Below are 16,278 nucleotides of genomic sequence, written 5' to 3' on the forward strand. Positions count from 1 at the left end.
ATCACTGGCCTTTCCGACGTTGAGAATCTGCATTGTCTTGCTCTGCTATTGGTTTGACCACTGGCGCCTAAGTGCGAGGGCAATTTTCTGTTGATCTATTGGTTGTCGGAGGTGCCAATCATTTTGCTCACAGCGTACACGTTAGTATGACGCACTATTTATATTCTGATGTTTATGACTTAGTTAGCGGTTATGTTTTGATCCTTTTATTTAATTAACAATTCATTTTCTAAAGCATTTCAACATACTTAGCCCCTTTACATGTTTTGGAATTTAATAAACAAGAAAACAAATAAATACACACATGTTAATATTTAATACGACAGTATGATGTGCAAATCATAAGATCTGAGTTAAAAAGGAATAGCAAAAACATGACAAAGGCTAAAAAGATTTAAGGAATAATTCAGCATTTGCCATAAATAACCTGCCTATTGTGTGCAAATGAATGACTGCAAATTAGGCTACTTCCATAGCTAATTACAATACTGTGAAGTAGCCTATGTTAGACGATGCAAAATAAACTAGTTATAGCAACAATAAAGTTCCACAACATTTATAAACTTTTTAAAAAGGGATCAACAATCTCAAGCATCACATAGTTTCTATAGATACAGAAATGATGTGTATACTATGCTTGTGATTCAGTTATATAGAATTATTATACATGTATGAAAATAAGGCATTTGTCTGTGGCCAAAATAATAATAAATAATATTTGGTTTGGAGACACACTCGCCTTAGTATATATTTTATGTTTCCTGAGACATATTCATTAAATTCAAAGATAAAGATGCTTCTGATCTGTCACTTGTGTCCTCAGGTGGTTTTATTGTGTGTCGCCTTTTCCATATTAGTAGAGATGGGAACACCGGCAATGCAAATCCGAGAAAAAAGGCAGCCATTGCCCAAAGTACATGTTCTGTGATTTGTGATTTCTCCTCTGAAACAAAGAGACAGAGCAAGTCATTTGAGTTTGAATTTATCAGAATGCTCATATGAATTATTTATGCCCTTCTGAATCACTTACCATAGGTTTTTCTCAATATCCCATCCAGGCGTAAGTGTTCAATCTCACAGGTAACACCGTGAGCACTCATGTTAATAAGGCTAAGGTAGGAGGTCATCTGAAATGTGCCATCTTTGTGAGGGAGTATTCCAGTACTTGATACACCAAAATAGACCGGCTTTCCTTTTTGGGTCCAACGCACTCGGATGACATTCGGATAGAAGCCATGCACAACACATTTAAGATATTTCTGATCCTGTTCTCCTCCAGCAGATAAAAGCACTGCTGGTTTTGCTACATTAAAGGGAAAAAAACAAGCAACATTTTACACAAATTTATGAAATTGTCTTGTTGAAATTTTGAGATTTATGTATAAATATTATATATATATATATATATATATATATATATATATATATATGTTATAATATATTTTTTTCACAGGCACCTGATGAGACTATGCACCGTATATATATATATATATATATATATATATAGGCCGATACATAGTCTCATCAGGTGCCTGTGAAAAACATTAAAAAACATAAAAAACACTATAGCACTATGTGTTGTTAAACAAATAAGTTTAGAATAACTTTATTAGAAATCTGGCAATGAGGATTGCTTTGTTTAAATTTACCTGCCCTAGACAGAGAATTGTTGGACTTTAAGAAGACAGTTTTCACAGCAGAGCACACCATCTTTAGTTTTTCTTCTTTCCTCTTAATGTATTCCATATGTTTTCTCTCTTCTTCTAACATTTTACCTGGTTCACTGGTAGCAACCACAGCTTTCTTCACCAAATCCACATGCATGATGTCTTTACCATCATACCCATAGCTCCATGTATGGTCTACTTGCCCTTGACTGTCGAATGCACACTCAATGAACTGCTGGTATGCATGTTCTTCTAAAGGAAAACAAGAACATCAACTCTTTTTTTATTGTCAATTATTTCAAATGAAAATATGCACAGAACATTGATACTGGTTCATTCTCAGGAAACGGTATATTTGGAGGAAATACATTTGTTGGACCAAGGTTATGCTGCTATAAAACCTTCTGGCAGCTGTCGGCTTCGTCAGATTATTGACATACATTTATTTAGCCTTGTTTACTTCCCTTCACAAATGCATTGCACATGAATCCAAATTCAACATCCAAATAAAGTTTCCTCCTGTATTTTATTTCCCCACAGTGCAATAGCCTATTGACAACTAAACGACCCGTTGACAGATGCTACAAGAGCAAGCAAATAGTGCTTTATTTACATACACATCTATAAAATATATTGGCAAAGGGTAATTCTTTAAGGACAGTCCTACCTGCACCAATGATTTCATGAAAAGCCACAATGAGGAGAAAAGCCAACATTTTGCTCTGACACAGTCCACGTCTACAGTATGTAAAATGTGAAAGCGAAAAAACAAATTCTTTGAAATGATACCACAGGAAGTAGCCTACAAAAGTGAAAGTGTACACTACTATAGGGGGAAACCAGTGTGATGAAACATAGGACCACCATTTTTCGACAACAGAACAACAGCAAAGAATTATTGATGTTTAGATCTTTACAGACGAGTCTTTAAATGTCAGACATGGAAATATTAATTGTCCGAGCATCTGTGTTAACTCTTCTGCTGTATCCACCGATCATCACAATGTGGACAGGTAACGTTAAATGATTCAAAACAGTTTCTTTTACTTTTTACTCTCAGACCAACTTATTCTAACCCTAACCCTACCAGTCTACTAATACTCTGCTAATACTCTAATGCGAGTTAGTAGACATGAAGGTGCTATGTTACTTATAGACAACAGAATGTGTTAAAGGAACCATCAAAATAAAGTGAAACTATACGTTTTTTAAAATATTTGTGTAGGTCCGGTTACAGTTGCTCAGGAGTTCTGCCTTCATCGGAATTATCGTAAATACGAGTTTCCTTGTTATAAATTGGACATGAACGCCCTCTCAAGTCGTATTTACCACTGGGAACTACGGTGATAATTTTGATACCCGAGTTCCTGAGATGGGAGGGACACAAACTTTACACACATGGCGAGGGGAGAATGATAGTTGCTGTGACTGCTATTCTTTATTGTTTTCCCCCCCACAACCGCTACAACGCCTTGTCTTTCTTGTCCTGGGAGAGAGAGAGAGAGAGAGAGAGAGAGAGAGAGAGAGAGAGAGAGAGAGAGAGAGAGAGAGAAATACAAACTCTAGTCACACTCCTTGACGTAACAGTAGTGTATTTACATATAAGTTATTGTGTGTATTATACTCAGCGAAAATAGCCTGTATTTGACCAAAATTCCAGAGTTGTCAGAAAGCTGAATGTAACCAGTCAGTCGTACTCGACCCGCTCTGAGCGGGATTCGAAGTTTCGAACCGGGGTCTCCAGCATGGGAGGCGGGCGAGTTAACAAGGCTCTAAAGACCACAGACACTATACTGTCAGTCGCTAGCATGCCTCTTGAGTCTTGAGACCAGAGGTTTACACGCACAGCTCTTACTGGCCTACGTCCGTTACACTCACCCGGTCACCCCCCTAAACCTCACTCCCATCCGGGTAACGACACCAAATGTAACCGGTCTGAGCGGGATTTAAAACATATAGTCTCAGGCGGGCGCACTAACAAAAATGCTAAAGCCCACAGCTGCTAGCATGCCTCTTGAGACCAGGGGAGAGATGTTTATACGTCCGTTATGACAAGATAGCATGGTGACAGTGAATGTTTATATGGTTTTCAATGAATGGGATGCTAAAATATCATTTTGGCTTCAATAAGATTTTCCAAATTAATAGGCATGGTGTCAATGGCGTCCTCCATGGCTGCTGTTCTTTCAGACACTTGAATGTGATGAGCTCGTAATCACGACTTCAGAAGTGGGAAGTAGGAAATTGATGATGTCATGTGAAGGCAGAATATACCCTCCTCCATCCCCAGCTCCTCCTCTCGTCCAGTCAGGACTTGGTCTTTTATCTTGATTTATGCTGTTGTTACATTCAATTATTGTCATTAAGAACATGAATGATCTGCAGTACATTTATGCTGGTTCTGTTTTGTTTACCTATGGGGGTTATCGCTGCGCTCCCTGCTCTTCTTGCCCCAAACAGAACCGTACCGCCAATCCAAACTGTATGCAACTTGTCAATCATCTTTGACGATAGTGGTCATAACAGAAATGCATTAATACATTTTAAAAAACGGACCAATTCCATATCATTACTCTCTCTTTTGTTTTAGACTACCATACAGTAAATGTTCTGGCCTATACTCGCATGATGGGAAACGGGTCTATGGATCAGGCAGTTGTTGTTTTGGTGAATGACAGCGTATTTGCATACTTTGACCAGGAAAATAAAACGTTTGCCCTACGTCCCAGTGCAAGCGCCGGATTTTCTGTTTTAGAGAAGCGGGACAGCATTTTCTGCCTGGGCGAGGTGACAAAGGGTTTCTATCGGCAAGCTGAATACCTGGAAAAACTCAAAGAGGAAACAAACTCATCAATGCCACTTTTGGGTAAATCTGATGATCACGACTTACAAGTAAATTGCTTCTGTTTTGCAGATTCTCTTTCACTAATCTAATTATTCTGTTTGTCCACAGTACGCCCTTCAGTCAATGTGTATACTGAGTTTCCTGAGGAAGAAGGGAAAGCAAATGTCCTTTACTGCTATGCCACGGGGTTTTACCCTGGTGACATTGAAATAAACTTTTTTCAAAATGGCCGTAAGTCAATTGTGAAGGTAAAGAGCTCTGACTTAATGTATAGCAAAGACTGGACCTTCAGAGTGTACAAGTACATGACTATCACCCCGCGGACTGGAGACGAGTACACATGTGAAGTGAGACACAGTAGTATGGCTGAACCCACAATGAAAGCGTGGAGTGAGTTAATTCACTTTTATTTTTAATGATGAAATACAAATTGCATTAATAAAAGTAATACATTGCCTTCATAATACACACCTTCTGCTCTTTCCTCAAGGGCCTGAGTTTTCAGCTGCACACACATCACATCTCTACTGGGCTTGTTCACTTGCTCTCGGGATCCTGTTGGGCATCATGACATCTGTCCTTATTTTAAGAAGAACATGGCATTGTCAATTATAATGATGTTTTTTAAAAACTCCAGTATGTACATCTTATATACAGTAGATGAGCTTGGTAGAACTCATTGATTTAGGTAATCTATTCAAGGATATTTCAATTATTTTAGGCCTATTTCATGTTTAATTTTATTCTTTATTCTGTAAGTCAGTTTTTGCATATATTAGTGTCATTTAGTCATTATCAAATAAAAAAATAAAAAATAAAATATTCTCTATTTTCTGTGCAAGACCCACCCTGAACATCCGGTGGCAGCAAAACCCCAAAAATCTGACATGTCTTTCCATAAATTCAATTTCTCTACCTTTCAAAAAAAGAGAAAATTTAAGAGGCAAATGGCATCAGATGTAGTACATATGTTTTATGTCTGTATCAGCACAGTATCACTGTTATAGTTCACATAGTTACATTTTGATGCATAGATGTGCATCACGTTTAGCGCATTGGTTCAAATGAATCATTTAAAAGAATCGATCCAAAAGAACAAATCGCGAATCAGACATAACGACTCCTCAGGCGTTCAGTGGAGTCTTCATGAGGAGAACAGGAGCATCTATACTAACTTCTGCAACCGTTTATCAAACATTTCCTCTCAGGCTTGTTTCAATGACAATCAGACTGAGACTGCACAGTTTGGAACCGTAAAGACACTTGAGGATTAAAAACAACCGACACAAGAAGACAATTCTGCGGTTTTACATAGACTCGGATACAGGAGGATGAATTTATCATACACAGTTTTTCTCCTGCTAAACGTCTTATCACTGTGCAACTGTAATGATGCAACGCAAGTAAGTATAGGCCTACTCGTATATTAAATTAATATTTATATTTCTATAACACAATTAATTAATATTCTTTATAATATATAAATAAAGCCTAATATAATGTTGCAGAAATGTTGGTAATAAAAGCAATCTCAATTAAAACCTTTTGACAAGGCATATAGGCTACTGTATGTTGGGGTGAATTCAGGTTGATTCATTTGGTACACTTTTTGCTAATGAGATGACAGGGAAAAAGTGTCCCAATCAACCTGAATTCACCCCTACATTTATCTGAATGCACATTGCATGCTTTCTTAGTTATCAAAAATAACAATGTTAATTTACAGAGGCCCTAAAAGCATTTGGACACTTAAATCGCACTTAAAAATAAAAACAAAATCTTAAGTATCATCTGTGCTCAAATTCTGCAACAGTAACTTTACTTTCCTTTATAATTTTTTACTCAATGTCTTGAAATTTTATTTTTATTTTTAGTGGATCTATGAAGTCATTACTTCTCAAGTGAACCACAGGTGTAGTTCACATAATTTAATTAAAAAATATAAAAAACAATATAGCAAAATAATTTCTCTAATCTAGTGCTTTGACATTCAGACATTTTGAGTGTGCCCAAACCGTTTTTGAAACCAGTACAGGAGACAAAGTTATATCATTAAATAATGCCAGATGCATTTTTGTGTTCGATCCAGATTATCACGGTGTTTGTTTACCATGGCAAATGCTTACTGAAATTTAAAGCCAATACGTTTCCTCTCTCCTCTAACGAGTCTGTATTTAACTGCCATGAATAACAGACAGGAGACCAGTCTTTTGGACAGAGGTCGCAGAGACATCTGCCTAACAGCTTTTTGTACAACTGCCATCAAGCCACTGAAGAGAAAAAGAAAGTATTAGACGCTTACATGTGGTTCCTGGAGAGGAGCTTAGAGGTTGCCCACTGACCGAACACACGGTCCAAATGCATCTGGGACAACATCGCTTCAATAAATCGTTGCTGGAGTAATATTTGTGTTTCTAAGGGGACTTGGTTGTGTGTTGGTGGCACACCGATGAGCTGCTGAACACTGGCCTGAGCTTTCATGTCATGCCCCACAGGAGTCCCCATGACATCACCCACAACATCTGGCCTTGATAATTCATGTGTGCCATTTTTCATTTCCATGCAAAGCTAACATTTAGTGGGAATGTTCCTTGCGATCGTTTTAGATGTCCAATATCTCCTCCATATGAGCTTGTGTTCTGTAATTTCGGGATAACTACTTGCCATCAAATTGTAACCAGGTGCTCGGATGGTTTTTTAACTCGTGCACTTTTGTGCCTCAGGGTTGCATGGATAAGCACCGAGTGATGGGCATCCTGCGTCAAATGGAGAAGTTTCTTAAAGGACAGGAGATACGATTCACCGAAGGGCTTCGGATTATGAAATCCAAGCTCACCAACCTTCAAAACTCAGTGTCCAAGTTCCCACAAGCAGACCAGTCCTCATGTAAGTAACACATGGCACATTCACATCTCATTATCTCTGTGGAATAATTATTTGTACATGTAGGGTACAATGGGGATAAAGGCACACCTCAATAAAAAGTGCTTTTCACTTCTCCCATATATGATCACAGAAAAAAGATACATGCTTTTATTGAACATTGATGGAGCAATAGATTTTGTATGAAAATAAATCATAAATGTTTAAAAAATCGTATAAATGTATGAGGTATTTTCCCCATAGACACACCGGGTAAAACCAGCATGGGGCAAAAGGCACAAAGTATTGATACAAATACTTAAAATATGTCATATTTATTCAAAACAATCACTTTAGCAAAGTTTGAACTATTTTTGGTTTATTTTGATAAAAAGATAAAGAAACGTTTTTGTTCAAAAATTATTAAAAACTTACTTTAATTACCTTGAACAAAACTGAAAATTATTAACAAGACCTTTGTCTCAAAATAGTACCCTATATACTTATTCTAACTTACTGATTCCACAAGGAGCAGGTGTGTGTGTGTGTTTGTGTGTGTGTGTGTGTGTGTGTGTGTGTGTGTTTGTGGGTGTGTGTGTGTGTGTGTGTGTGTGTGTGTGTGTGTGTGTTTGTGTGTGTGTGTGTGTGTGTGTGTGTGTGTGTGTTTGTGTGTGTGTGTGTGTGTGTGTGTGTGTTTGTGTGTGTGTGTGTGTGTATGTGTGTGTGTGTGTGTGTGTGTGTGTGTGTGTGTGTGTGTGTGTGTGTGTGTGTGTGTGTGTGTGTGTGTGTGTGTGTGTGTGTGTGTGATGTCATTTAGGCATCTCGAGTGGCTGGCGTCATTGTCCTCGACACGAGGGCACCATAAAACATACATCAAAGTTGTGTGTGAAAGATGTAAACCTGCAGGCTGCTTCAGGATTTGAGGCCAGTGTTGTTATTAACAGTAGTTTGTCACAGAATCGACATCATTTTGTCCTTGTGCTGCTACAAACGCCAAAGTAATTCTTGATCATGCCTGCCGCCAACCCCGGTTCATGAAATGTGCATCAACATGAGCCAAATGACAGTTATTTAGTTATTAAAACATAAAGCTGAAATCAAAATCAATGAATATTAGATAAAACACATAATAAAAATATGCAAGCTGCCCTAAATTGGAAGATGAATAGCCTTAGTCAGGGTAGATGGTATATTTAATTGGACATCTAGGCCTATAAAAAAACGAGGCACTGAGAAATTTAGAAATGTACAGACTGTTACATCTGTACTTCAGCATTCATAATCATTCAACTGACACGCTTGAGCTTCAGCAAGAACCAATGAGGCTTGTTCTCACGCGTCAAGCAGGTTCGGTTGAGCTTCTGTTTCATGTGAATAAAAGCCTAATTTAAATCTGTTCATCATATAAAGTGATCGTGTCCCTTCAGAAAATTTGGAATAAACGGCTACATTTTTTATTGATTCGTTTTATGATCTTTATGAATTTTTTGATGTGTCAAAGTGGTAGTTATCAAGTGCGTAGCTATCAATGGAGAGATAGAAATATCTACAAAAAGATCTACTTTTGTGTTCCGAAGATGAATGAAGGTGTTATGGGTTTGGAACGACATGAGGGCGAGTAATTAATGACAGAATTTTCATTTTTGGGTGAACTAACCCTTTAAATATGTTTTCTGGCTAAAGCCTTGTGTTTAAATCAGTTCTTCTAATCAGGAAAAGGAATGAGTTACACAGAAGGGTCTTTGGTCAAACATTTCCTCATGCAAATGTGTTTTTTGAACGAAAGAGCATGTGGTAGTTGGCGACAAAAGTATTCAGTCAATAAAAAAATTGTTTTTGGACAGTAATTCTGGCAAAGAGGATTTATTAATCCTAATAAACGAGTTGAAAGGCCGCAGAATTCCAACAAATCCAAGATCTCTCGAAATCTATTTGTATTTTATAAGCATGAAATGACTTCCTTCCTTCAAATGAGTGGTCTGGCTGGTTCTTCAGGTTTGGAAAGGAGTCCAAGGTCTGGATTACTCTACGGATAATGTGAATGGGTCGGATGTGAGACTGTGTCATTTGGCTCACGTTGATGCACATTTCATGAACCGGGGTTGGCGGCAGGCATGATCAAGAATTACTTTGGCGTTTGTAGCAGCCAGTGCTTGACAGGACAAAATGATGTCGATTCTGTGACAAACTACTGATCATCGTTTACATTTATGCGCTGATGTGACAGGATTGTGCATATTTCTCATTCCCCTATGGGACTAAACAATCCCTTTTAAAAACATGTTTACCGTTCCTTGGAATTATTTTTACTCCCAGTGTCCTGTATTTATTCAACATTTAAAAAAAATACAAATAATCCAGCATGCATTAGTTGTTTCGTCTCACATATTACAGATTTTACATAAATTTACAGAAAATGCACAATGGTATTAACGTGGATTTTTAAAAAGTTTAAAACCAACTATATATTTTATTTCCATGTTGGGACATATTTTGGAATGAAACAAAGAATTCAATTAAAATATTGTAGAGCAGGTTTGAGATCAGTGTTATTTTAGTTTAATTGAGATAATATTAGTTTACTATTAGTTAATAACATTGGCTTTGATTATTTGAAGTTGTTTCTGAAGCAAATTATAGGATTTTGATGTACAAAAGCAAACAATTTCCTTCTTTTATGTGCATGATTTGTGCACAATAAAGCCAAATTTTTTAAGTCAACTTTGATTTCATGTTTACTTCAAGAAGGCATAAACAACAGACAAGCACCAGCTCTTGTTTTTCTGCATGGTCCATGTGGTATTGTTCACGTATTCGTAAGCTGTCTGTATGAAATGAGGCATTTCCCATGAATCTTTTCCCATGACGGTTCCCACATTCAGAAACATGTGCCTGCCTTCAGGCAAAATATCTCAACATTTCAGCATGCGTGACTTCCGTCCCTCGTGTAACCCTTCTCTACTCTGACATTCCTCCTTTATGTCTCTTTCTCCTGTCTTTTCATCTCTAGCCCAGTTCTCATGCCCAGCTCTGGTGGCTCCGGCCCACGGCAGAAAGTTTGGCTCGAAGCACCTGGTGGGTCATGAGGTTCATTTCACGTGTTCTCAGGGTTATCGCTTGATGGGACCGGGGACACGCGTGTGCCAGGAGAACGGTACCTGGAGCGGAGCCGGTGTCGTGTGTAAAGGTGCGTCAAAAACGGTCATACACTGTTAATCCTGGAACCTCAACACATGTGAACATCACTACTGGACTGTTTCAGGTCTAAACAGACTGTCCTGTGCTTTTTATCTAATCAGAACTGTTTAGAAGAGGTCAATCTATCAATAGAGAGCCTAAGTCCCTCCCCTCCCCTCCGCTTCTGGGTCATGGGACCTTATTTCAGAAAAATTATGTATGGTAGTCAATGGCGAGAGACAACTTAATTTTTTATTCAATCTGAACTGTGCCCTGAATTACACATATGATGTTTGTCAATTTAAAGGATAATTATGAAAGTCAAGAACATCACAGTTTGTCATAAAACAGAAGAGTGACATTTAGTTTTATGTGAAAATCGCTCAATGAACTACATCTCTCGTCTCGCACTGTATGTCACCAAGCTCGTGTGTGTGCAGTCTGGTACAAAACACACAGGCATGACGGCGTAACGTTACGATTATAACGTCAGACTATAGAAAACATGACAGACGTTAGCTTCAGTTAAGTTAGCTTCATTCATTGAGAGAAAAGGTATGACGTCACATGCGCGCCTTTTGGGTTTGTAGTCTTTGTAATTATGTATTTTCAAAGTTTTACATCAAACTGCAACTTTCTTTACTGTACAATGTGTCTTTTAAATTGACAAACATCAGATGCGTAATTCATGGCACAATTCAAACGGGATCCAAATATTTGCTGTCTCTCGCCATTGACTACCATACAATATTTTTCCGAAATAAGGTCCCATGGTCCACCGGAAGGAGAGGGACTTAGTTTCTATATAGAGTAACAAATCAACAATTTCTTTATTTTTTTTTAACTTTAAGCAATCAGGCATGTAAATGTACCGACCTCGTATCAAACCGTGACCCCAAAACTAAGGTACGAACTGAACCGTGACTTCTGTGTACTGTTACACACTATATATATATATATATATATATATATATATAATAATATTGATCTATTATAGAGACCTCGACGTGAAAAAGGTTGAAGACTCCTGTAACAGAAAATGTTTAAATGATTAGGCTATGTTTTAAAGTAGCTAGATTAGAAACTCAAAGATCAGATAAAGCAGCATGTATCATCATCACACATACCTCACACATTCTCTGCTATGTAACTATATCTGTGTTATTGGGCAGAATTCCTGGACTAAGACACACATTATATTGTGAGCTGGGTAATCTGAAATCCCATTGAGAGTGACACTACTGAGATAGTGCCTGAATAATACCTGTGCTTGTGAAAGAAACTGACTGTGAACACCACAGCTGAAGCGAACACTACACACACAGGCACAGAGATAAGGAGTGTGTGAAGAAAGAGAGGCATTCTTCACCTCTGAGCCGCACTGAATGAAGCGCTCGTTAAAGAAGCATTAAGTGTCCCGAAACGCAGAAAAACACCTGTACTGGCATTCCTGTCCATGGTGCGTCTCAGCGCCTTCATGCTTCGGGTTCACTCAGCCGGCAGGGCTACTGCAAAAACAGCCAGATTCATAGGTCAAGTTTCAGATCAGACTGCAAACACACTTCCACACTAAAGTCTGGACACACTTGTCTGAACGTGTGTTTCCCGTAATCTTATAAACATTTGTGTAGAAGATGAAGAAGAAGACGGAATAAGTATTTCCCAATAACAGCTAGATTTATTCAACACAGGAAAACTACAGTGTGTTACGCATAAACAATACCAGAGATACAAACAGAGGAACTTAAATGAACTAAATGATAAGCAGCTGTGACAATTATTAAGTGTCCATAGAAACTAATAATTGGCGGGAAACTAAGACAAAGGAGATCATGTGACTGTTAAACCATGACAGTTTGATCTATAAACTAAAACTAAAGTTTCTGTGAGACAAGATTTTAATTATTTTAATATCATTTTTAATGGATGCAGGAGGTGGTATGGGAACCCATTTCCACCTGAAAGTAAATAAAGTAAAAATTAATACTCTAAATAAAAAAAAGTTTTCACATACACAAAATCGAAAGGTCCAAATGCCTAATAAGAATTTAATTATCATGAAAAATGTTAAATTAAACAATTTAATAAATGTAACTATTTTAAATTTCTTTATAATATTATTTTTATAACAATGAAGCATATCACCCCTTTCTCATTAATATACTCTGAATATATAAATTTGTACAACTACAACACATTAAACATGATCTTGAAAAATTTGGAAATTAGCACTGTTTCATTGAAATAAAACAAGTTTAAGTTAAGTAAAAAGTTAAGTAAAAGTAAGCAACTAAAATTTAATTAAAAACAAATACTGTAAATAAAAGTTGTGACTATTTCTTACAATTGCAACTATGTTTCTTATTGTTGCATATCTCATATTTTTCCTTTATCTCACCTGTTTGATTTTTGACTCTGAAGGGTAAACAGGATAACATAAAGATCACACATGTTCCTCCTTCAATGGAGTTTAAACATATCCCAGGATGCACCTCATGAGCAGATCTAAACATAGAAGCATAAGAATATAGAATAAGAGTTTTTATGTTTTGCTCACTAAATCATTCCCATACTTCCACTTCTCTAAAATGAGTAAATGTAAATATGATAGTCCAGCTTGAGCCTGGTTTTGTGTGTGTTTTAAAGTCTCGGTGGGCAGAAGTTAAGCTCATGCACACATCTCATTAAGCGGCCCATGCTCCGATAGCACGCAACTATGCCAAGCATGCTATTGATGACTTCCTTTAATATCGCTGCCGGCAGCATTCGGGACATTCCTCGTGGTACAGTGGGACGGGGCGTGCGTGCCGCAGTGTGTTTGAGAGGGGTGTGTGTGTGTTTGAAAGGCAGCACAGACACTGTAATGTCTATATTTCTGCAGGTGGGAGTATAACTGAGTCTATTTTGAGAGTTTTGCTTCCGAAAGCACCTTTCAGAGTGGATGAAAAAACATAAATGTGTTCATAAGGAGTTTTGAAATAGTTTGGGGACTGAAGTGAACCTTTTACATCTGCAAATTCTTGTGCTTAAGCCTCCTGGGAAAGAAAATAAACAGGAGAAGGATCGTGAGCACTGTTGTCCTAGAAAAATTCCTTTAGGCCGGAGAACCAGAACTTTATATTTTCAAACCTCCTTTTTCTCATTCACTTCTTTCTACTTAAATGTCCTTGTGTCTGATGTTTAACTGGACATTTCTTTAACTGGACAACTGTATTTTTTTTTCACCCTGTAGAATTTTTTTTCTGGTGCAATACATGTTAAACTCATATCGAAAGCATTTTTGCCATAATGTTGATTACCACAGAAAATCATTTTGACTCGTCTCTCATGTTTGAGCCCTAAACCCTCTAGTAAGACACAAAATAAAGACTTTTTTTACATAGAAACGTAATAAAAATTACAAACACAAAAGGAAAGTGTCCTTAAAAAGTGTCTTTAACAAAAATGCATTCTTCACATTAGTGATACTAACAAAACACCTTAATAGTCCTAAAATAGGCTCCATTTTCATGCCAATTTGTTTATTCCAATTTAATTAAACAATAATTTCATTTAAAAAATGTAAACTTTACATTGTGTCATTATTTTCAAAACAATTAAGCAAAGCACCCTCATTTTCATTATATATTTGAAATGTGAAATATATATATATATATATATATACTGTATACTGTATATATATATATGGGAATTATAGTGTTACATTAGTCACACATTAGTGTTATCACATTATTGTTTATCATTATCACATTATCACATTAGTGTTATTTATTAAACTATCAAAAATCATTTTTTTATTAGAAATAAAGCCAAAATAAAATATAAATATTAGATGGAAAAACTTTGAAATGTTGCCTAGGAACAGTTAAAGTTGAAGTCCTAAAATTATTAAAACTTAAATAAAAATAGATTAAAGCTATAATTTGAAACAAAAAATAAAAATGACAAAGGCACATACTGTAACAAAATGAATTAAAAATATTATAATAGTGTAAAAATACTACTAAAATAACACTGCTTCACATATCTGCTTTTAAGTCCTGATGGTGCAAGTTTGTTTATTTCCACTGTAAGAAAATAAAATTATGCCACAAACTCTTGTATCAAACCCGAAACCTTCATCATCATAATGCATTGATCTGAAATTGAGTATTTAAAACATTGATTACAGAGCTTTTCTTTTTATATATTGTTTTTGACTGGTGCCCAATGATGCAAATATGTCCTTTGTGATATTTTTGGAATCATCTAAACCAGATACTATACAGCAGTTACACTCTTTTATTAGAGAAATAACCACAAATCAAGTCAAAAGAAGTTTCAAGGATCATTTCATCAGCTCTTCAGGGATCTCTGCCCTAACATGTGTAGTTAACAGAGCTCTATCTCCTCATCTTTGGTGAACATGTGTTTACGCTTCTTCTGTACAAGCATGCTCTCACTGCCCATCAAGTATATTTACAGCATCGGCAGTAAATTCCCATCGAGAGCAGATGAAGTTTGCAGCCCGCAGCTGCTGTGGACAGATGTTGTGTGACACAGAAGCTGATGTAAACCTAAGCGAGTAAAGCGACCCCTCAAACGTTTACGATTAGGGCAAACGGACACTGTGAATGTGACAGCGGGCATGTGAGAGAACCACAGGTTAGATGAACTCAACTTTCCTCCGTTGTTAACATTCCAGGAGATCGGTTTCATTTTACTGTGCCATTCTGTACAGGAAATGGGGAAGAATGTGGGCTTGTTTAATTCCTTCAACAATTCAGATGTTTTCCATGGACACATAATCCTCAGCTCTGTACAGAGAAGGAGATAAGAATCTGGGACATTTCAAGTATTTCTTTCATTCTGCCTTAATTAGGAGTGCAAATCCATGATAAAAGACGTCATTCCAGATTTAGTGGCTTTACAAAACACGACCATTTAGGATTAATCTATTTGTTGGGATATATTTTACCCCAAAATTAAAAGAAACTTTTTTGCATTGTGATATTATTTTCATGAGAGCATATTTACCAATTCTTATCACTTTAAACAATATATAAAATATTATTTAAATTGTATTTAAAAAGTTTGGTAATCATTATTGTACTGCCTTTAATTTATGTTGAATTGAATCACTGATTTAAGTTGATTGAAAAAAAATCATTATTTATTTTTTATTTCATATTACAATTATTACGAATAATGAAAATTGCCAAAACGAAAAAAGAAAACAGGTCCAGATTAATTACGGTAATATATTTTTTATTTAACCCTCAGGTACTGCGTGTCCATTTTTACATTTTTATTTCAATTAAATGAATGTACTATATTTTAGTTCTATAAAGTTTTTTATTAAAAATTTTGTATTTATTGGATTTTTGTGGTACTAAATGATATTTATGCTGTTTTGATAATCCATTTAATCACTCTTTAAACATAGACCTGAAAATTACATTTCAACTTAAACTGTCATAAATCTTGAATGCTTTAGAGCACAGACTTAAGTTTGATCTCTTTTCAAAGATGACACTCGGCCCAAGTGTCGTCTTTGAAAAGCGATCAAACTTAACAGATTATTGCTGAAGTGTAAAAAGTTTTCCAAACGCTTCCACTAGATCACTTCGTCTCCCATTTTTGACCACGAGGACTGACTATTTTTTTCAGGACCCTTTAAGTTTTTCAAATCATGTCTATTGTCTATCAAGCGCCAAAAACTTTACCAAGTTACGTACCATTTCGATG

General features: G+C 36.4%; 3 protein-coding genes across 6 annotated transcripts in view; 2 read left to right on the forward strand and 1 right to left on the reverse strand.

The window, feature by feature from the left end:
- Positions 1-190: 190 nt before the first annotated feature.
- Positions 191-2,408, reverse strand: LOC143724434 (H-2 class II histocompatibility antigen, E-D alpha chain). Its single transcript, XM_077217485.1, has 4 exons — positions 2,335-2,408; positions 1,650-1,919; positions 1,031-1,303; positions 191-943 (listed from the first exon to the last, which is right to left on the reverse strand). The coding sequence occupies exons 1-4, from the start codon at positions 2,381-2,383 to the stop codon at positions 753-755; spliced, it is 783 nt and encodes a 260-aa protein (XP_077073600.1). The 5' UTR covers positions 2,384-2,408; the 3' UTR covers positions 191-752.
- A 49-nt stretch (positions 2,409-2,457) lies between these two features.
- On the forward strand, positions 2,458-5,801 carry LOC143724435 (uncharacterized). 2 transcript variants are annotated; one of them, XR_013197375.1, is made up of 5 exons: positions 2,502-2,680; positions 4,258-4,533; positions 4,621-4,902; positions 5,003-5,200; positions 5,721-5,801. XR_013197375.1 is itself a non-coding variant. In XM_077217486.1 (4 exons), the coding sequence occupies exons 1-4, from the start codon at positions 2,599-2,601 to the stop codon at positions 5,125-5,127; spliced, it is 765 nt and encodes a 254-aa protein (XP_077073601.1). In that variant the 5' UTR covers positions 2,458-2,598; the 3' UTR covers positions 5,128-5,332. The 2 variants fall into 2 exon arrangements, 1 of the variants encoding a protein (XP_077073601.1); XM_077217486.1 differs by lacking the exon at positions 5,721-5,801 and having other exon boundaries at positions 2,458-2,680; positions 5,003-5,332.
- Positions 2,631-16,278, forward strand: part of fbln7 (fibulin 7) — a 26,020-nt gene continuing 12,372 nt past the window's right edge. The window contains exons 1-3 of one of the 3 annotated variants that reach the window (XM_077217473.1): positions 2,631-2,680; positions 7,236-7,398; positions 10,385-10,561. In XM_077217473.1, coding sequence (XP_077073588.1) covers positions 7,242-7,398; positions 10,385-10,561 — 334 coding nt within the window. In that variant the 5' untranslated portion in view covers positions 2,631-2,680; positions 7,236-7,241. Of the gene's footprint in view, positions 2,681-5,611; positions 5,916-7,235; positions 7,399-10,384; positions 10,562-16,278 lie in introns of those variants that run through there. The other 2 variants (XM_077217472.1, XM_077217475.1) reach the window with 2 other exon arrangements.

Source organism: Siphateles boraxobius, unplaced genomic scaffold, assembly GCF_051911475.1.
Source record: "Siphateles boraxobius isolate OS27281-9 unplaced genomic scaffold, OSU_SipBor_1 73, whole genome shotgun sequence".
Classification (NCBI taxonomy): domain Eukaryota; kingdom Metazoa; phylum Chordata; class Actinopteri; order Cypriniformes; family Leuciscidae; genus Siphateles; species Siphateles boraxobius.

Bases quoted from the DNA above. Each gene is read 5' to 3' on its own strand.
- LOC143724435 (XM_077217486.1), top strand. From the start codon at position 2,599: ATGTCAGACATGGAAATATTAATTGTCCGAGCATCTGTGTTAACTCTT. The intron at 4,534-4,620 runs GTAAATCTGATG...GTTTGTCCACAG, and splicing joins CTCATCAATGCCACTTTTGG to TACGCCCTTCAGTCAATGTG. The intron at 4,903-5,002 runs GTGAGTTAATTC...TCTTTCCTCAAG, and splicing joins ACCCACAATGAAAGCGTGGA to GGCCTGAGTTTTCAGCTGCA.
- LOC143724434 (XM_077217485.1), bottom strand. From the start codon at position 2,383: ATGTTGGCTTTTCTCCTCATTGTGGCTTTTCATGAAATCATTGGTGCA. The intron at 1,920-2,334 runs GTAGGACTGTCC...GTTTTCCTTTAG, and splicing joins TCATGAAATCATTGGTGCAG to AAGAACATGCATACCAGCAG. The intron at 944-1,030 runs GTAAGTGATTCA...TCTTTGTTTCAG, and splicing joins GATATTGAGAAAAACCTATG to AGGAGAAATCACAAATCACA.